General features: G+C 34.5%; 2 protein-coding genes and 1 long non-coding RNA gene across 4 annotated transcripts in view; 1 reads left to right on the top strand and 2 right to left on the bottom strand.

Annotated features, from left to right (window-relative positions):
• LRRC69 (leucine rich repeat containing 69) overlaps window positions 1–4,723 on the bottom strand; it is a 132,561-nt gene extending 127,838 nt beyond the window's left edge. The window contains exon 1 of the mRNA XM_033203669.1: window positions 4,626–4,723. The gene's annotated coding sequence lies outside the window, so the exon portion shown is untranslated. The remainder of the gene's footprint in view (window positions 1–4,625) is intronic.
• On the bottom strand, window positions 1,660–18,727 carry OTUD6B (OTU deubiquitinase 6B). 2 transcript variants are annotated; one of them, XM_033203671.1, is made up of 8 exons: window positions 18,419–18,563; window positions 17,578–17,729; window positions 15,251–15,331; window positions 12,035–12,174; window positions 10,093–10,405; window positions 8,080–8,141; window positions 4,626–4,732; window positions 2,354–3,967 (listed from the first exon to the last, which is right to left on the bottom strand). In XM_033203671.1, exons 4-8 carry the CDS (start codon window positions 12,044–12,046, stop codon window positions 3,883–3,885), a joined length of 579 nt encoding a protein of 192 aa, XP_033059562.1. In that variant the 5' UTR covers window positions 12,047–12,174; window positions 15,251–15,331; window positions 17,578–17,729; window positions 18,419–18,563; the 3' UTR covers window positions 2,354–3,882. The 2 variants fall into 2 exon arrangements, with proteins under 2 accessions (XP_033059561.1, XP_033059562.1); XM_033203670.1 differs by lacking the exon at window positions 12,035–12,174 and having other exon boundaries at window positions 1,660–3,967; window positions 18,419–18,727.
• Window positions 18,705–20,996, top strand: LOC117079644. Its single transcript, XR_004435521.1, has 2 exons — window positions 18,705–18,958; window positions 19,067–20,996. It is a non-coding gene; the product is annotated as an uncharacterized LOC117079644 (long non-coding RNA).
• Window positions 20,997–22,251: the final 1,255 nt, after the last annotated feature.

The following is a 22,251-nucleotide window of genomic DNA, read 5'->3' as shown; positions in this document are numbered from 1 at the left end:
GTAACAAATCTGCACATGTAACCTTTAAATCTAAAATAGAAAATTAAGAAATGAAATGAAAAATTTAAAAACTCATGTAATTTAAAGTGAGGTCATTATTTTTGTTCATCAAACTCATGCACTGGGGTTATTGATCCCCATGTTAATGCTATATTTGGTTAAAATTATAAACAATAAATAAGACTTTTTTGTCAATACAAGAGTGACAAAGAAAAAGGAGCTAGATTATAAATCATCCCTATTCACAGAAATAAAAATTCAGCAGCCTTATAGAAAGGCAGCAATTTGTTTCAGTATGTCATACTAGTCATCCTGATTATACTGAAATAAGACAACTATAAAAGTTCTTCATAGTCAGTATATTAACAAAGGTTTTAATTTTTTTTTAACTGTACACTTATTTTATAGGATTCTTATATTTGTTTAGATTTATTAAAATCAGACATTATCCTAATTGGTATGTGAAGGTAAATTAGCTGAAACATTACTATTGGAAGTTAAGAAAAAATAAAGCTTTCTTGGGTTCCCTTTCTCCCTTCAACTGACCACAAGACTTGAAGAATTCATCCAAGGGCAAGGTAAATTAAAAAGCAGGCCTTTTGTGAGCACAATTCTAAATCATATCCATCTCTCTATTTCCAGCAGTCTGTTAACCTAATGCAACTCCTTACTCATATCCTATTCTCTAAACTGATATTCTAAGCCTATCAACAAACATTTTTTAAGCATGCAATGCAGACAGGTCAGGCAATGTCCTAGATATTTTAAGAGTAGTGAACAAGAAGTTCTTGTTTCTAAGCACTTAACACACTATGGAAAAAAAATAGATGAAAAACAACTCAAGTAAGTGATTACAAGTGTGTAGGTATTAGAAAGAAACAGGTGAGGGGAGGGTTGTCTCAGTAGGTACTGTTAATATGTAAGCTGACACTAGAAAGACAGGGAAGCTGGGTAAAGCAGGTTGGATGAAACATTCAATTCTGAATGGTAGTTCCAAGACCTTAAGTGGGAGAGAACAATGGTGGGTTAAAAGACTCATGTGTTAAGAATTAAAACTTCATAAGAACTAAGATAAAGACTTAAGACAAGAGGAAACAATCAATGTATGTGATAACTTAACAGGCAGGGAAAACGTTTCATCTGTTCAATAAAAGTTTAAAAAAAAAAAGCATGAAATCCCCAAATAAATTCTCAGAAAATCAACTGATCTAGTCCTTCAGCTAGTTCATAAGAACCTGTACTAAGAAGGCACAATATATATTAACAATTGTGTGAAAACATTAATTTGCACAAACTTCCTTCTTACTGCTCCACATTCTTGCACACAAACGTTTATTCTTTATTTTAACATCTATGGGTCTTAAAATATTTTTCGCTTACCCTAAATAAACACTCATTATTCTAAAAGGTTCTAAGCTTCCACCTGATTTCTAAGAGCTATAGCTTAAATGGCTATTACTTTATTTCTCTCTACTCTGGGGCATAAGCTATGTCATGTATTTATTTGAAATCCCTTAAAATGTAAGAATCTGTGATTGTATTATTTTCAATTATATGTGAAGACAAAGTAAAGGCTGGATAAAATTCTAAAGCAAAATGAGTTTTCTCCACTTCTAAATTCTCGAATTGTTAAAGAATGACAATTCAAGCAAATAAATGTTGATTTAATTCATTCATCTTTTATTCTTTTTTTGGCAAACATCACATAATATAAGCAAAACTATATTGTTCACTATAGTTACACACATTCTTTTTTGCTTTATACAAGTTGTAAACATATTTAAGTGAATAAAATTCTTGGCTAAAGACATATTCCAGAACTCTGACATATACTTTTCTGAGTTAGGACAAAAGAAAGCTTATGTAACTTCCATTAGACCATCATCATATGAAAAAGTAAATTAGCATATGCTGCTTTTAAATTTACATTGGTCATTTTATTTAAATACTTTTTTAGGTTATAGCTAAAATGACATTTATCTGAAGTTTTAGGAAAGAACAGAAGCTGACCATACAAATTGTGTTCATAACCACATTGGCCACTTAAATTAAAAATATAACAAAATTGAAAAATAGACATATAACAAAAGATTCTAAATGTTATAAGGAAAAAAAGAAAAAAGCCTGCCAATAAGTTATTTTAGAATACTTTAGATGTAGATAACATTTATAATACTGGGTTTCATAATACATTGGTTTATTACTTCCTAATGCTGACATTTTAATTTTAAAGTAACAGATTACTTCAAAATAAACCCAGAGCATTTAGTGTTTTACAATTTCATTCTTCTGTAAATTTCAGACACTAAAAAATTCACATCAAGGATTACAAAACAGGCATCTTCAGAATATAATTTGTTTGGCAGGCAGAATGGCTTGTAATCTTTTTAACTGGAAAGCCTTCAGGAAGTACTTATTTGCTATCAATGACCCTGCCAGCTTCCCACATTGTTACCTGCTGGGCATGTGAAAAGACTAACACCCCATTTTTCATATTATAAACCCAATATTTACTTATAAAAATTAGTTGTACTCATGGGGCAAAAATTCAAATGTTATAAGCAATATTAAATCTCTAGTTTTATCTCCAGTTTGGGAAACATACATCAAACTAAAAAACTCTCATTTTCATATTTCCTTACATAAATTATGAGAGACGTTTGTATATATATCCTCTTAGAAAGAATACTGTTGTGAGTAACCTGAAATCTGAACTAGAATAACCATTCATATACAAAACTACTGTATACAAGTCTTAGCTTCCAAACAGTAGCTTTCAACTTCATTCATATATGTAACATAAAATTTCTCAAATATTTGAGTTGAAGGAAAGGTGACATTAATAAGGTTAATAAAATAAGTGGCAATGTGTTTTCTTCAAATCCTAGAGAATGAAGCAAGAAGGGGAACATCTGGTAAGACAAATGAGAAAAGAGGAAGAATTTCAAGTAAATGTGTCCTTGGACCTTTTACACTGCTACTCCCTAAAATCGCAAAGGTAAAGGCCACAAAATGCTTGTTCCTTCAAGGAAAGCAAAGTAGAAAACACAAAAGGAAATATGAAAATGTGTAGTTATGAAAGAATCAAGAGATGATGGTACTAACTCCAGTCCAATGCTTAAAAAATACCAAAGAATAACAAATGCATTAAAAAGACAGTAATCTATTAGGTCTTTTCCAAGTTATACACAAATAAAAAACTAATCTCTAATTCTTTAGAGATTTAAATTTGACAGAGAATACCTATTTACCTTTGAATTTGTCTCACTTCTTTAAACAACTGAATCCTATCTAAATAAATATTTTTAAATTCTTAATTATTAAAGCAACCTTCTTAGTTATGCTTTGATAAGGCTATATATATTAAAAATAAAGCTTCACTGCATTAATCTCATCAATACCATGCTTACTGCAATCAAGTTCATTTTATAAGCAATAATTAAATTGACCATCACCGTACTACATTATTGCAATGACAAAGATATTGGGTAAACTTCTTCAAGACAAATTACATTGAAATGGTTATTTTGAAAGTTTTTAGGAATGGGGGAAAAGGGAGAACTAAAAACATTGAAAATTTGTTCCAACACAAAACAGAATGTCCACGATCTTACATAAATGAAAGTATCAGCTAATAGGGTACCATCTTGGTCTCTGAATGATGTTCTCCACAATTAACTTACAAATTTTTAAAATTCCACTAAGACGACACTGGTTAAAGTTTATCTCTGACATATTTCTAAAAACACCTGTTAGTAGCTTTGCCATAAAACTGATTTAAGGTAGTTGCGTTTTTCAGTAGCATATAGAACAACCCAACACTTGGTAGAAATACTCAGTTCAGCACACTGTATTAAAACATAATTGTACAACATTGTATAATTAGCTGCAATTTTCAGTAACTATGTTTACCAACCGTGTAACAGAATTATAATGTTCTCCTAAGCCATATGCATGTCTCATATATCTGAAATTAAAAAAAAAATGAGCAGTTTTGATGAAAGTTATATATATATATATATATATGCTTATTATATATATATAAACCAATGATTCTGAATGACTCAGTCCACATGGGCATCACTCAATAGACTACGTAGACATATTAACTAAGAGTTCAACACCATTTGAAAAGTGGCAGCAGTCAGCAAGATCTGGTTCAAACACTGGGGGTAAAATGAAAAGGCTGACATGCTGAGGGTTCAATAAGCTTAAATTGTCACCTAGCCATTGATGACTATCTTAATAGGTTTAGTTGACAAATACTAAAGCCAATAGCAAATCCTGCATGCTGTACTTCAGAAGAGATTTCTAAATCATGTAAAATATTTTCAAAAATGAAGAAAAATAAATCTAAGGAATAAACAAGTAACATGAATGTATTTCAACTTTTACACTTGTTGAGAAACTTTTAGCATTACTAATGTCAAACCAGGACAATATACAAACTAGTCCTAAAATTCTGTAACCTTTAGAAATGACTTTATTCTTAACTCACACACAAAAATAAATCGCTAGACGTTTAAAAAATTATCTAAGTCATATATTTTAACACATATAATCTAAAATTTTTTATGTTTTTTTTGTATTGTGAAAAATAAAAGTAAAAATGTCTAGGTACTTACACAAGTATTAATGGGTTTTTTGAATATTCTTCGCCAACTATAATGGGAGGAGAATCTGCCTGTATTATCTCTATTGGTGTTTGTAAAATGTGAGACAGAGCTCTTAGCTATAGGAAGAAAAAAAGTATGAGTAAGGAAAATAAAAATGTAAATCACATTCAAATAGTAAACTACTGAAGTATGTGTGAATGCGCAACCAGTTACAGCAGGGATATGTTCTGTTCACCACTGTACACAGAGAGCCTGGTATATAGTGGGAACTTAATAAATACCTGTTGAATAAATATAATACAGATTGAATATCCCTTATCCTAAATGCCTGGGACCAGAATTGTTTTAGATTTTGAATTTTTTCAGATTTAGGAATATTTGCATATACTACACGAGATATCTTGAGGATGAGACTCAAAGCTAAACACAAAATTCATTCATGTTTCATACATATCTTACACACATAGGATGAAGGTAATTTTATAGAATATTTTAAATAACTTTGTGCATGAAACTAAGTTTTGAACTGTGACCTGTCACATACAGTGTAGAATTTTCCACTTGTGATGTCAGCCCTCAAAAAATTTGATTTGGGAGCATTTCAGATTTCAAATTTTCAGATTAGGGATGCTCAGCTTGTATTTATTAAATCAAATGCAGAGACTGCTCAAGTCGTGCCTGCACAACAGCTTTGTAAAACATATCAATGCCACAGCTAATGAAGAGCAGCAAAGGGTAGACTAGGTATATTATACTAGTCTCTCTACTTTTAAATATGCTTGAAAATGTTCATAACAAAAAGATTTTTAAAATACCATTGCTCAAGCACCAGGCCAAATAAATTACAGTGTGAGAAAACGGGCAGGGGGAAGAACAAAGTATTTTTTTTTTTAAGTTTTCAGATGATTCTAATCTATAAATACTGTTGACAACCACTGTTCTATAATTTTCAAAGCAAGAGTAGAATGAGATATATATATGAATTATACTCCCCTATCAATTAATTTCTATCTGATTAAAATACACAATTTTAAGTAATTTCATACCACACAATATAAAATTAGAGCCTAAAGCCAGATGAATAATGGTGAATAATGAACATTAATGCTAACATTTTTTAAGACTTATTACGATTACGGGCCAGGCACGGTGGCTCACACCTATAATTCCAGCACTTTGGGAAGCCGAGGCAGGCAGATCCCTTGAGTCCAGGCATTCGAGACCAGCCTGGGCAACATGGTAAAAACCCTGTCTCTACAAAAAAATACAAAAATTAACGAGGCGTAAGGGATCATTTGAGCCTGGGAGGCAGAGGTTGCAGTGAGCCAAGATCACGCCACTGTACTCCAACAACTGGGGTGACAGAGTGAGATCCTGTTTCAAAAAAAAAAAGACACATGACGAAGCACTCAAGCACTTTAAACACTTTGTGTATTAATTCCTTTAGAGATTTAAATCTGACAGAGAATAACTATTTACCTCTGAATTTGTCTCACTTCTTTAAACTGAATCCCATCTAAATAAATATTTTTATGGGATAGGTACTGTTGTTATTTTAAAGACCTAGAATCTAAGGCAAAAAAAGGGTTACGAGACTTGTCAAAGCCACTTGAACTCAGGAGTTCGAGATCAGCCTGGGCAACACAGGGAGACCCCGTTTCTACAAAAAATACAAAAATTAGCCAGGCATGGTGGTGCATGCCTGTAGTCCTAGCAACTCAGGAGTAGGAAGAAAGCTTAAGCCTAGAAGATTGAGACTGCAGTGAACAATGATGGATAGCACCACTGCCCTCCAGCATGGGTGACAAAGCGAGACTCTGTCTCAAAAAGAAAATAAAACTCATAATGCCCCAATCCATGGGGGGACTATGGGATATGTACTTGCCCCATTACAAGAACATTCCATTGATGAACATAGTCCTTCCTGAGGTTTTCAAAGAATGTAAGAAATTACTTCAAAAAATATGGAAAAGGCTGTGCCGCCTGGCGGTAAATCAAAAACGTTCCTCTGAAGCACATTTTTCTTATACCTAAAACATCATTTGAAAGAAACTAGCATAGAATAGAGGACGGGAACCAAACTCTGGAAATTCTACCATGTCTTCTAACTTCAGAAATCATAGAATGATTTCCTCTTTAATAACTTAAATTTACTCTATTGGGAAAACTGCAACTCTTACTTCAAATGAATTCACAGATGAAAAAAAGTGTAAGTATCCTTCAAAAGATGTTTTAAAAGGCTTTTCTTAATTTCTTGATTTAATCTCTAATACTCACATGAATGATCCTTTTAAGAAAGTTCAAGTATTTTTAACTATTCCTAATGTAGTTAACAAAGCCACTTTGAAAACTTTCTGAGTTTCAGAGGCATAGAAATCTAATAGACACAGTTCCCTCTGGTGGCAATGCACATACACAGCACTACTAAGAAAAAGATTTTGGAGCAACTTTCATGTTGCATCTTCAAATGAAGCAGTTCTTAGTGAATTATTTAGAGCCACAGACTATTCATGATGATTAATCATCATTATATATTACTAATTGCACTGCCTAGGTTCATCCATCTGGCACTCCAGCTTACAAACTTTTATGCAGGTACTCTCTGCCTTACTTAATGCTCAAAAATGCTCTACTGAGTACACAGAGAGGGTTTATTATGGCCATATAGTAATCAAGAAACTCAAGCTTGGGAGGATGGCTGACTCCCTGTGGCCACAAAACAGAGAGGTAGAAGAAAATGCCAGGACTTGAACCTAGGACTTTCTTTCTTATCCCGTCTAATACCAGGCTGCTTCATCATCATCTGGCCTACTTAACTGTGTTTTTTTTTTTTTAATTTGTTTCAACAAAACAGAGTTAACAGTCAGATTTTTTAAAATTAGAGCTAAAAAAAAATCTTGATAACTTCGTTACGTGACTGAATATACTGTTTTCTTACATATGAATTTAATGCATCAACTACTGCTTTCAAGTCAGTCAGTCACTATCAATTAGGAATTCAAAATACAATTGTAATAAATATGTTGTGGTAGGATTTGGTCTGTAATTTCATATAATTTTTTTTCCATTTCTGATGTAAAAAAGATATTTTTCCAAAAATGACTTTGATCATCTGAGCTACTAGGCTAAATTTTACTTTACTTCAGTAAAATTTTCACTTTCCTAAGTCCAGAAAATCAAATGTATTGCCAATACTAGTATCACAATGAAAAGACTTACACATATGTATCTCCAACACACAGATCTAACACTGAGCTATTTAAAATGAAATAGTGCTTCAGTCCCTCAACATACATACTTTAATTACAGACCTAATCATGTTAACTCCCTATTTCTTTGTCAGTTGAGAATAGCAAATACATAAAGAAAAGGAATCGTCAAAGAGAAATTGGGAGCAGCTGAGAAACATCTAAAACCTACAGAAGGAACAACCCACAATCACTATGAATAACTACAAACTTACCTCAAGCTGACCTCCCCATGCAGCTGTGTTTACAATATCATCACAGTACTTCTGAAACTCTTCTGTAGAGAATAGGTCAGAACAAAGCACTTAAATAATTTTTGTAACTCATGTTACAAAATCCCTTTAATAGTTTCCACAATTCCTGACAAAATTGCCCAAGTTATAAACGTTCTCCTTCTTTATCAGTATCCTCCAGAATCTAATCTAACTACCAGGTCCAAACTTAATTTGCCCCAACTTTCTACCACATTTCCATCCAAGAACAAAGGAGTCCATTTCGGCTTTTCTTCTTCTGTTGGAGGTCCAGATACCCTACCTATATAACAAACCTACCTCACTCTACCCCAAGCAATGACCCCCAGAACTGTCACAATATTCACTATCTTGACATGTGTTTTGAAGCCCAAACCTGCATCCAACAGAATACCATGAAAGACAAAAAAAAAAAAGTAATTCCTGTATAATCAGGTTTACTGTAAGACTCCGGGAAATATATGAAAAGAATTCGAGTAAAAGTACAGATAAATTGAAATTTCTTCCCCAGAGATAGCATCAAACAGTGCCTCCACTTGTTATTTTGGAAGCACTTACATTATCTGCATAAGTATCAGTTCTAACCAAGGAAAGGGCTTTTCAGATCAGCCCTGAGAAGTAAAAGACCTAATCACTAAATTTACAATGGGTATATTTTGTGCATACACCTTTTTATATGGTATGTTAAAATGGAAAACAATTATCCTTGACGGAAGGAAAGAAATTATGGACATCTAAAAGAAAAATATGTCTCATGTGTTTGTCTCAGACCCTATTAAATACTCAGTGTTCAGAACAGTGCCTCAATTAATATTGATTGAATAAACATAATTAATTAAGTCTTTTGTGTTTTTCTCTGACTCAGCATACTAAACTGCTCTATGCCCCACAACTAGTGCAATTGGGGAGTTTCAATGATTTAGTAATCTGGGAGATAAATGACTGAAGAGTCATTTATCACACTGCCTATGCATGTATCAAGATATATGGAAAAATGTGTTTTACGTCCCATAGCAAATTCTGTTTATTTAGAAAACAGCAATGATCTAAAACAGCAAGAGATAAGTTAACATTTCCAATATGACATCTATGGGAAATTAATTCGCTACAGAATTAGATATGCTTAAGTCACTCTTGAGATCTGTCAACAGATACCTTAAGCCATACAAACTAAAGGAGACATACTTGACTGCCAATGCTTATTCTTATCAATTCTGCATCATTCTCTACCTTTCCTCCATGGAGGACAGACTCCACTAAAGGAAAGTCAACCTTAACCTTTCTCTCTCCAACCCATTCTAGCCATATGACTTGTTCCCAATGGATACTGCCAAACCCGCCATCTTCTCTCAAGGACTAATAGTCCTCTATTCCATTCTTTACTCCCCCAAAACCTATTCAGATTTTTCTTGCTCTCTTCCTCATCTGCTAGTTGTGTACTTTTTTACTTCCTCATAAATATTTTATCTTAACTGTGGAACGTATTGTATAGAATAAAGCAGGTTATTAACTCATTTGTTTTACTTGAACAGTAATCTTCCTAATTACAGCTTATTGTAAATAAAAGTAAAGTTCCCAAATTATAGGATAAAAGGAGAAAACGGTTTTCCTAGTCATTCTCTCCTTATGGTCTTCAGACCCTATATACACTTCCTGAAGCTTACCTTCAATACTTCATTCACTTTGTCAAATATGAACTTACATTTTTTTCAAAAATGATTAATCTTATTCCCATTTCTATCTTACATAAAATGAGTAACATATTATAATTACAAAATAAGTAATTAAGAAATCTTAATAGAGAAAAACATACCAGCATCTACTAAAATTACAGAAAATAATTCTGCCTAAATCTTGTGATGCTTTTTCCTCATAAGGTTCATCTGGGTTCTTCTCACGCTCAGTGCTAGAAAGCATTTTATTTAAAAACAACTACAACAAAGCAACAATAAAATATAGTAAAGAAAAATAAATTACCTGTAGTATACATATCTCCTGTATTTGGGTTTGTTAAAAATGGCAGAAAGTCTTCCACATGGCTTTGCATATACTCAGCGGTCTGACTTCTCAAGGCAACCACAGTCAGAGCACAATCCTTTTCTTTCAGTTGATCTTCAATGGCTCTATACATACAGTGGCCATCAGATGGAATCTGTTTCATTTCTAACTGTCTAGCTGCCAATATTTGAGCAAGTTTCTCACTTTCCATATGTCTGGCTCCTGATAAGTTTTCAATTTCAGCTTCAGCTATCCGTTCTTCTCGCTCCTTTTCCAATGCAGCTTTCTTTTCCTAAGAAAAGGAGAATAGATGAAAGTTAATACATAACAATTAGGACTAATTCTCATTTATTAAGGGAATGGAAATGTAAAGGTCTCAAAACTTTTTGGTATTTTTTCTCCCTTCTGGCACAAGCACTATCACATTGATCATCTCAAGAATTTTCTACAAGGTAAGCTCCTTACTATCTTACTCATTTGTGTGTTTCCACATCTTGCTCTATACTGAACATTAAGAAAGCCCTCTAATTTTTCTTTAAAGTCCATTTAAAAGCTACACGCCAAGTTTCTATAAACTTTACTTACTGATTTCAAAGTATTATCTTAAGACTGAGTTATCCTAGGCCTTAAAGCACATTATTATTATATAAAACCCAGGCTAATCCAGCCTTCTTATCACTCCACCAGTAACGTGTTAATATGACACAGCCTTTAGAAGGGTACAGGCAGACACCCTTTTTATCTAGCTTTTTAAAATGTCTGTATACACATACATTTAATTAACAAATATTTTGTAAAAAAAAAAAACTAAAACATAAGAGATAGACTAAAGCTCCCCTAACACCACTGTCATCCCAGTGCTTGCTCTAGAGGTTTGGTATGTATCCTTCTAGATTGCTTTTCTATTCATTTTAATAAATATAGTATACTCATGAAATAATGTATAAATTCTTAATAAAAATGGTATCATATGTTAAATTCTACAATTTGCTTTCCTTATGCAAAATGTCTGATAAGCTCCTCCCATGGAAACATATGCAAGGATGGAGTGGGGTGAGGGCAATGAGAGATTTGTGACACAAAGAATAGACAGGATGTGTGGAGGGAAGGTTGGGGAAGAAGAAAGGAAAAAAAATTCCTAACAGATGGACTAGTAATGATCAAAAGCCAGAAAGCACTATATGTTTCTTAGCTAAAAACAGTTCATAGAGCTACAGTGCCAGAGAAAAGTGTCAAGAGATGAAATTGGAGGCAAAAAGGACAGGCATATAGTTAATATACAGTAGGTCTATACTTAACATAGTACTAAAAAGAAACTGCAATATACACAAAATATTTATAGTGCTTTTCTCTGGACGACAGGATTCCAAAATAAGTTTCATTTTGGAGTGGGTGTATATGTGTGTATGTCTGTATGTATGTTTTTCTGCATCTTTCTAATTATCTACCATATATATTGTTTGCACACTCGAGGGGAAACTGCTTTATAATTTAAAAATAAAAACTAAGTTATATAAATTGATATTAGTAATAAGTTACAGTGAAGGATTTGGTAAGCCAAGAATAGGAAAAGGTAAAGAATTCCATACCGCTAGCTCTAATTCCTCCTTGGAACAAAAGTGAATGGGAAGGCAAGTTTCAACTAAACTTATTGTCATGTACCTGTAGTACTTGCCTGTTATCTGCCATGTTAGATGAACCTAAAGTGATTTCTAAGTTACCTGAATGAAAAGCAGTAATATCTCCCTAATAAAACATAGCCTATTTAAGGTTTATATAAGTAATAGGAACAAATTTATTTCACTTATTTTTATTTATTAGAACTGTGGATCACAGAGGCATAAAATATTAAAACACAAGATGGCACTATTACTTTATAAAAGACTAAAAAAGTTTCAGAGGGGAGAGGAAGAATAAGCACCTTAGATATCATCTAATCCAAAACCCCTCATTTTCCTCTTCTGAGGAAACAGCACGCAGAAAGATTTCCAAAGGCCATACAGCTGGTAAGAGCAGAGCAGGGACCAAGGACAACACAGAGAGCTCCTTCTATCCAGGCACCTGAATCAGAATAAAAGTTGGAGCAGATGGGAGCTGGAGTTAATGATGTCATGTACTATTTACTTGAAGAGTGGCACTTTATCCTATCTGCAAAACTGTTAAAGCAACTAAAATACTAATTCTAATCATTTCATTTTTTCCCTTCATGCTTTGCTTCATTAGAACAAAGCAACTGAGTTTCCTTTTCAGGGCACTAGGTAAAAAATCCACTGAATTCTTTTTCCAGCAGTATATAGTTTCCCAAGAGCACAAGGCACTTTGGTTTCTACAGCTATAGTACTGGAGATAGAATGGCACTAGTAAGTTCTAATAAAAACATATAAAAGATGAAAATAGCATGTAAATCATATATATATTGCCAATAAAACTAGAGTCATGTTGATATAGTAATATAGCAAAGAAGACTCAAAGGGAATATTAAGAGCTGGACACCAGTCCTGGGTTTGTATCAAACTTTTAGTGTACCACTGAGAGAATCTGGGTCTCTACTTTCTCATTGGAAAATATAGTAATTGAATTCAATCTCATTCCAGCCCTCAAATTCCATATTTTTGGAAGCCAGTTCTTCTAAGTTCTGTTTCAGACTCTTTCTATCATATCAAAAAGCTTCTAAGTTCTTTGAATTAAATAAAATACTATGTTCTTCTAGACTGAAAATAAAGAGATATGCTCTACAATAATATTCCACGATATTCTTAAAATAAATCTTTATAAAGTTTTATCGTGTTTTTCTCCCAGAGTTGTATCTTTCCCAAGGTAAACATCATTAATTAAATGATTTTTCATTCCTTGGTGCTTCTGGCAAAAAAGGAGGTTCCAAATAATCAAACACCCAATTGCGCATCCTGACTTCAGGTTCCATTTTCTTTTTTTTTTTTTTTTTCTGAGGCTGAGTCTTGCTCTGTCGCCCAGGCTGGAGTGCAGTGGCCAGATCTCAGCTCACTGCAAGCTCCGCCTCCCGGGTTCCCGCCATTCTCCTGCCTCAGCCTCCCGAGTAGCTGGGACTACAGGCGCCCGCCACCTCGCCCGGCTAGTTTTTGTATTTTTAGTAGAGACGGGGTTTCACTGTGTTCGCCAGGATGGTCTCGATCTCCTGACCTTGTGATCCGCCCGTCTCGGCCTCCCAAAGTGCTGGGATTACAGGCTTGAGCCACCGCGCCCGGCCTAGGTTCCATTTTCTTAAGCATTATAAACATTTAATGTTTTCTGTTCTAAAATCCCGTTAATATAACACTGTAAAAACATTACTTGGGCACTTTTTTCTGCCAAGTGTTAAAGCAGCTGACTATAAAAGATACTAAATGGTTTGAGAGTATAACTGACAAAGGTATTAATTCCAGTTGTGCAGTATCTTAGGGAAAAGTAACAAAATTTTTGAGAAAAGTAAGGGAGTTTTCATTTAGTTTGTTTTGTTGTCAGAGGTCCACCTGGGGAGGAACAAGTTTTGATAAAGACAGGACTTGTGCCCTTAGGTTTTCCAGAATTAAATAGGCTGTTATAAGATGCTTCAATTACTAAGTAGATGTAATTCCAATATTTTGTTAAGCTACTGGCATGCAAAAATTCTGCCTTTCCTTTTTGATCTATAGAAGCTAGACGACAACTGTGAGATCATCACAAAAGAATGTGCATCATAAGCAGACAATCTCCAAGATTCCATGAGATCTAAATTTTATGAATCTACAAAATTCACAATTATATTTACTCAAGAATAAAATTCTATACAAGAATGAGAAATGTTTGACTCTGTGCATTTCATCAACTTTCAAACAAAAAAAGACATTGCTTTTAGGTTTAATTTTTTAGAAGGCATACTACGCACTACTTAATATAGAAAAAGACATTGCTTTTAGGTTTTATTTTTAAGAGGCATACTATGCACTACTTAACATAGAAACGATACTATCATTTGTTGACTCATTAGTTCTCCAGGCCTGTGTTAAAGGCTTTGGAAATAGTACAGTATTTAATATTCACAATGAATTAGCTTATGAAGTAGCTATAATTTGCCCGTTTTATAGATGTGAAACTGAAGCTTAAAGAACCATACCCAAAGTATAATAGTAAATGAAATTAAAACCTCATCTGTTTGACACTAAACTCCACGCTCTACTAAATTACATACTATGTCATAAGATGCAAAACGAGTTTAAAAATATGCATTTAAACCATAGAAAACATCAAGTGTTAATAAAATAATACTTGTAACTAAAAAGACTGAATTTAATCATTTTTCTTTTTCAAATTCAAAGGGACTTACCTATCTAACCTCATTTCTATAATGCTGATATGAACTAGCTACTTCCAATAAATCAGTTTCCTTATAGCTCTTCAATAATGCAATATATCATCCCCACATTTGTTTTTGTGCATGCTGTTTCTATTTGGAATATCTTATCTAAATAATATTTCTTTCAAATTCCAACCCATTATTAGCATAATGAACTTTCCCTTCTCTAAATTTTCATAATTAACCATTATATAGCTACCTATATAATTATCTAAGAAGTTTGTAACCATTATATAGATACCTACATAATTATCTAAGAACATGTATCTACACGTTAACTTCTAGGTTCAAATCCTTATTTCTCACCCAATGGTATAGTTCTTAGCCAGGGTTGTGCATCACAATCCCCTGGGCCCACATTCTGAATTTTTAAGTCTGGGATAATATATTTGTAAAAAAAACTACTTTGCACTCCCACTCCCAGCTTCACGGTCCTATGAGAGCTGCAACCTGAATATGTTATTTTATATTCTCTCACTCCCAGCTTCACTCTCCTATGAGAGCTGCAACCTGAATATGTTATTTTATATTCTCTTAGGACCATTTTCTTCTCCATAAAATGGGGATAAGAAATCCTACTTCACAGGATTATTGTCAGGACTAAATGAGATGTCATCTAAGCAGTTTAGCATAGTATGTAACACAGCAGGTGCTTAATAAATGTTAGTTCAAGTCCCTTGACAAGGAACTGCATCATTTTTTTTTCATTCTCTTCCTATAACAAGACCTAAGATAGTATTGAACACACAGCACTAACTTATATACTTGGTGACATGACTTTCATACCCGTCTCTTTTGTGCTTTTGATATCCGAGGTGGCTGATTCTCAAGCACCAAGTTTGAAATGTTAACAGCAACAGAATCTATCTGAAGGAAACAAAAAGCATTAACAGGTCAATGTAAAATACTTTTTAAATTAAATTATTGAAAATCATAATATATCTAATCCCACACTTCAAATCTGAGTAACAGCAATAGACACTGTACTAGATAATATGGTTTTGTCTCCCGTCTCTATTTTTATGGAAGAATTTGACAAGTTCTCAAGAAGTTTCCTTCAAAGATCATGCTCATCCCTGCATGCTTTCCTTCTTTCTTAGAATGCTTACTCCATTAATCTAAATGCAGTAGTGTACTTCCTGTAAGTGCCAATTCATTTGGCACTCCACTCTTCTTTTCTCTGACTACTGACAGTATGTATAAGATACAGGTCATGTGCTGGCTCAGTTCATTATCACCTGCATAACCTCAACTGGCAAGAGAAGCCTTCTTCCATCTTAATTAGCCAAAATCTGATGAGTACTAATCCTTGACTCTAGTAGGAAGTTGAGCTTTTCCTACCCTACCCTTTTCCATCTACAAACTGATAACTGCAGGCAGAAAATATATTTAATTTACAATATCATTTGATATTATAATCAATCCTAAATGGCTAATGTGTGCTTGCTAGAGTAAAAAAAAAAAAAAAAGATGCTAGACTTTTAACCATAAGGAGGAGTAGCTAGTATTACTGCAACTATAAGTTAAGCCAGTTTTTGGTATAACACATGCATAAAACAACTCAAGGCCTTTAAAACACAGAGACAGAAGTCTCCAAAGGCTATATCCCAAATGATCAAAATATCAAAATCAGATAGAGACTTCAAAGAGTGGCTATCAACTATAGTGAAATTAGAAGTCTTGTGATTCTTCAGAGGAATCTGCTAAAATTTACAAACAACTATATTGACAATAGGCAAGATAAAAGAGATGCATCTGAAAAATAAAAAAGCAATGGTATTAGTTTTGGTAGTATTCAGAAAAGAAAACCAATTTAAATTAATGAAAAAGATAAATAGTTCAAAGTAGAATGGGAGTTTGTGTTTTAACAGTAGGACCCCAAGTAGCTTATGAATCAAACACTTTTGTCCTTGGAAATCTGGGAAAGAAACCTCAAAATTGAAAGGTCTGAGGGAGCAAACAAAACCATCTCACTAACAGAAAAGATGGAGAGACAATTAGGACCACCACAATTGTCACATCACAATTTAACCCCTGGAGTATCATGCCTTGTTACCTGGAGATGAAGTATATTAAAGGCAAGGAAAGTTGGGAAATAATGACTAACAAAGTTAAAGAAATTTAGACTATATTTAACGTAAGGACCATTGTAAATAGCACAGACAGCTGCACTTGTCAACAGCAAACCAAAAATCAACCAAAATTTAAGTACGGCAGGTAAGATTTTGCATAGACATAAGAACTTTCTATCAAAGATGGAGGCTGTGGAGTCTATATGACCTTTCACATCCAAAACCCATACAATAAATACCACACTATACAAAGCTATAACAGAATTCAGTATTCACTTCCTGGAGTAAGATAGTTCTCATTTGGAATTCTGGCTTTGGCAATTAATGGCTGTTACGACTTCTGGACAAAGTTCTTAATCTCTCTAACCCTGTTTCCCACTTGAAAAATGGGATTATGTACACTTACTTCATAGGTAATAATTCACAGTGTGTTACTGAGGTTAAATTAGATAACATATATAAAACAAAGTGTTTGGCATATACACATTAGCTCCAATGATAACATAAATATTGGCTAAAATTATGAAAGTTAGGATGCTCCAACTTACAAGAAACATCAGTAAAATTTCATTCATTACAACTTGTTCATAAAGCAGTTTTATAATTTAAAAATGATTTCACATTCACTTTCTTGATTCTTACAAAAACCTGTGCTTAGATAGCAGAAATATTTGTATCGTATTATATATGTGGGAAAATTTGAGCTCAGAAAGATTAAGTAACCTTGCTCAGGTTACAATCCCAGTCAGTCGCAATTCTGGGATCAGATGCCTGGTCTTCCAACTTTCATTTGGTGAAGCTTCATCTTTTGGGCAAATAAATAGGTAAAGAAGTATAGCACTTTCTTTGCTGATCTCCCTTGTAAAAACACACTGTCCTGTGAACTTGGTCACAAAAACATTAATGAGAAGTGATGCATGAGCATAACTAAGTGATTTCATTTCCCTACCCATTTTATGATTTTAGATAATAAGCAATTTAAGAGAAGTGGACAGCTGTTTTCAAATGGTGTAGGCAACGACAAACGTTTATTTCACATACCTTATTCTCCTTAGTAGTCAGCTTCAATTGCTCCAGTTCCTCTCTATGTTTCTGTTCCATTTCCTTTTCCAACTTGGCCACATCTTCGGTGAGTTGCTTCCTCCTCTTCTTGTCATTCTTGGGAACAGCATTCTTCATGCCCTGAATTTTGGCTGAAAAGCCATTAAAATCATTAAGTCAGACACGCAGGAGTAAAAGAAGATGAGAGACAGGAACCAATAAGGGGACAGTAAGGGGAGAAAGGTACAGAAAACGTAATTATAGAAGAAAGAGTCATCACATAACAGACAGCTACAGAGACAGAAGGGCCCAGATGAAGCTGAGACCAAAGAAAACCCAAAAAACTTCATTAACAAAATCTTGAATATGTTTCGGTTGTTTGGTGAGATAGGAGAAGGAAAAAAACCTGACTGTAGCAAGTTTTAAATCTTTCTGCTATCCTTTCTGAATCTCCTAAACTGAGGTGAGTCCATTCAAAATACACCCATTAGGGACAAGTATCGGTAACTGGGGCAGGTATAGAAAAGGGAAGCATAGTGGGTTTGGGAGGGAACCAGTCTGGGTCCAAGACCGCGGTTTCGAGGTATTTTCAGACACCAGCACCCACGCGGCGGCGCGGGGTAGGGGGCACGCGGCAGGCCTCAGAAGGGGAAGCCTCTGAAGGTTGGGGAATTAAAGGGCCTCCGGAGCAGGGAAGGCGGGAGAGAAGAAGCCACTTGCTACTAGGGGAAGTCTAGGGTGATCCAGGTAAGTCACGCCTTAAGATGCCCCAGATCCGACCCGCCACGCGCCCTTCCTCCAGTCGCGGCGGCTTCCAGATTCCCGCTTCCTTCCGCCTCACCTTGCAACTCCTTCTTCTCTTTGCGATGCCTTCTTACCAGCTGTTCTTCCTCATCAAGCTCTTCGGTCAAGACCGCCTCCATGAGGACCAGGTAGCCCAGCACAAGCGCTGGAAGAAACCTGTACCATCGGCTGGTAGGCACCTTCCACCCCTCAACCCTCACCCTGGGCTCCATTGGCTACGGCTGGGACCCAGCCCCGCCTTCAAGGCGGCCCCGGATCTAAACCAAGCCACTGCAAAGAGGGGAAGCTTGAATGGGGTGCTACGCGTGCGCACTACCATGACCCTGCCGTGATGGGCGGGGCGGCAGGGAAGGAACCAGACGGCGAGCGGATAAGCGGAGTTTGCAGCTTCGGAATTGACTAGAACGCTAGAGCCCCGTCTGCCGTAAAGCTAAGCGCTAGGCTCTTGGCCCTGACGTGAGGCGCGCAGAGATGACGTAAGGGGAATAGTTTTCAACGTGTGTTTTATTCCGTGCTTCAGAGGACCTTCTTTAATCTTTGATTTTGGTCCCTGCTTCTAAGAAAAGCAACTGAAAAGGTAAGAAAGAAAAATAAAGCGTTTTAATAAAGTCGTCTATAATTATCAATGGGAATTTTTGGGCTGTTTGGGGCTGTGTGGAATTAAATTATGTTTATTGTTTCCAAGGTCGTAATACTGCCCCTCAGAAGAAAGGAACAGCGCTAAGTAATCGAGAAAATGCCTCCTCTTGGAAGGGATATAGAGATGGAAACAGAAGATATAAGAAGAATTGAGAATCTTATAATACAGGAGCTTAAAAACCTGTGCGCGATAATAAAGAGGGTAATGTCAGAGCGATTGGAAAATACCAGGAAGTTGAGAGAGTTAACAGAAGGGCGCACGCTGGATTGGCCACAAAATCGAAGTATTGAAGTAAGTGCAAAACGACAAATTGTCACAGAATACAGAGAAAAGGGGAAAAGAAATTAAGAGGAGAAAAAGAGATCTAGAGGGCCGGTCCAGGAGATACAGTATATGCATAATAGGAATACCTGAAACTGAGGACAGAGCAAGTAGAGCTGAAACAATAATTAAGGATCTAATTGAAGAAAATTTTCCAGAATTGAAGAATGAACTAGATCTACAAATGCAAAAGGCTCACAGGGTACCTTAAAAATTTAATGAAAAGAAAGAAACACCTAGACATATCCTGGTGACGTTTTTGAATTTCAAGACAAAACATTTTACAAGCATCCAGAGAGAGAAAGCAGGTTACTTACAAAGGGGCAAAAGTCAGACTAACCTCAGATTTTTCTCCTGCAATTCTAAAAGCCAGAAGACAGTGGAACAATATCTACAGAGTTTTAAGGGAAAATAATTTTGAGCCAAGAATTATATACCCTGCCAAGTTATCATTTCTTTACAAAGGAAACTGGAAGACATTCTTAGATATACAGGGGTTAGGTAAGTATATCAATCCAAGAGCCTTCCCTGAAAATTTTGCTGAATGATTTACTGCAGCTAACAGAACCTGAATTAAAATAAAAGAATAGGGAGGCAATTGTATGAAAGAATTAATGGTATGCATTAGAACTAGTTAAGGAGCATAGAGTTTAAATTGTTATGTATAGGGCATTAAAACTAAATACAAAAATAGAAACGTAAGCTAGGTCTAAAATTTCAGTTTACATTTAAACTGGAAGGGCATGCCACATGTTCAATATATTGGACAAATAGTGTTTTATTTTTAGCATGTAGTATTGTAGATACAAATATGCATGTTCTTAAGCTAAACCTAAGTAAAAGGGCTTTGTCACTGTAGATTGGACAAATCATAGCATTCTAAATGTCAAATCTGACAAAATTGGAAAACAGTACAGTTTTACTTCAGTTATTTTTAAGTATAGCAGGAAGAAAATAGCAAGTTTGTCCATAATGTTACTACTGATATTGTAAAGAAACTTCCAAATCACTGGTTTGGGAGGGGGTGGATACATCCTCATTTTCTGTACGTGTTGCATGGGGAAAAACAGCAGTTACTGCATCATATAGTTTATCTAAGTAAATTTGACATGGAAATAAGTGTTAACTACAAAAATGGAATATATACGTTCCAATGTTTGGTTTGGAAAAGAAGTGGTAAAAAAAAAAAAAACAGCAAAAGAAAAATAGCAAAAAGACATTAAAATTAACAAAAAGTAGATTGATAGTACAGATGACGTATAAACTAGTTAAATAGCCCTATTACAATTGAAATTGGGTCAAAAATCAGTCTGTAACCTGAGATACATTTGTATAAAACAAAGGATCAAAGAGTTTAAAGATAATGAAAACTATAAATCGTAGAAATAGCAACATTTTTATTAAACAGAATCTAAACATAACAGGACATTTTATGTAAAATATACAATATAGAATGTAACATTTAACAAACTATATGGTAGATAATATGACAATATATAAAATATATGTTCTGTATCTTCATTTGGGTGATAGTTTTACTTATGTACATTTACATACATCTATTTTAAAATGTACATTTAAATTAGTGCATTTTATATATTTAAAATGTGTTGAGTAATCCTTCTGTATGTATTAAAGAGAATATAGCAAAAAATATGTTGTACTATGACTTCAACATTTATGATTTCTTTTTTTAGAGACAAGAGGGTCTTGCTTGGTAGCCTAAGCTGGAATGCAGTGGCAACATCATAGCTCACTGCAGCCTCCAACTCCTAGGCTCAAGTAATTCTCCTGCCTCGACCTCCCAAAGCACTGAGACTACAATTGTGAGCCACCAGCCCAGCACAGTTACAGCCTTTGATAAACCAAGTAAATGGAAAGTTAAGAGAGAAAAGGTAGTTAAATGTATGTGTAATATATATATTACTTTTCTACCTTATTTTTACATTCTCTTCAAATTATCCTGAAGCACTTCTAAATGATTTTATACTCGGATAAAGAGAAAACATTACTATATTTCTGGAAAGCACTCATGACCACATTACCAAAAAAAAAAAAAAAAAAAACCCTAGAAAATAATAATTTTCAACCCTGAAAAATCACATACTTGGAATTTTGTTAATGTTCTTAAATAACCTTTGGGTCAAAGAGGAAATCATAACATACTGATGATTTAGGAAATACAACAATGAAGATAATTATACTTTACATGCTATGGGATGGATGTAGAAAAGGCAAGAAACAGGAATTAAAACACTAAGTGAAGAATGGAATACGCATATGGGAAGGACTCAGGAACTAAAGTTTTTCAATTTTGCTACCTTTCAAATGAGGAAGTAGTCTGCCTTCATAGTGGATTTATCCCCAATATATTATGAGGCCACCGTTAACTACTTATTTCTCCCAATTGAGCTTTAATGTAACGTAAGGTATTCTAAGCGCCTGACAACAACTGATTCTCAAGGAAAGGAAATCCCAAGTCTCCTTTTATCTTTCCCCTCCCTGCACTGTTTTCCCCTTCACAGACCTCCATATAACACTGCCTGTTTCTTAGGTCTTTATTGTGGGATTTTTATTCCTCAATACAAATTTACATAAAATAATAACAATTAAAAGATGGGCCTTGGTGTCAGAATTATTTTATATCTCTTTTTCTTATTAACTCTGCAGCTTACCAGCTCTGGATAAGTTAAAAGACAGCTATACTCTTACTACATAGAATCATTATAAGGAATTGGTGGGGTGATCCTTATAAAGTGTTTGCATGATACCTAGCATAGAGAAAGTGCTTGAAGTTGTTAACTGTATGGTTACAAAATATGTAAATAATTTTTATTTTTCAATTTTCTCTCTTCATATACACTAAATTGTTCTAATTCTTGAACCACAGTAACGACGTGGGAATGACT

Source organism: Trachypithecus francoisi, unplaced genomic scaffold (assembly GCF_009764315.1).
Source record: "Trachypithecus francoisi isolate TF-2019V2 unplaced genomic scaffold, Tfra_2.0 Lachesis_group7, whole genome shotgun sequence".
In the NCBI taxonomy this organism is placed as follows: Eukaryota; Metazoa; Chordata; class Mammalia; order Primates; family Cercopithecidae; genus Trachypithecus; species Trachypithecus francoisi.
Note: the sequence above shows the minus strand (reverse complement) of the source record. Positions and strands in the feature narration are given on the sequence as shown.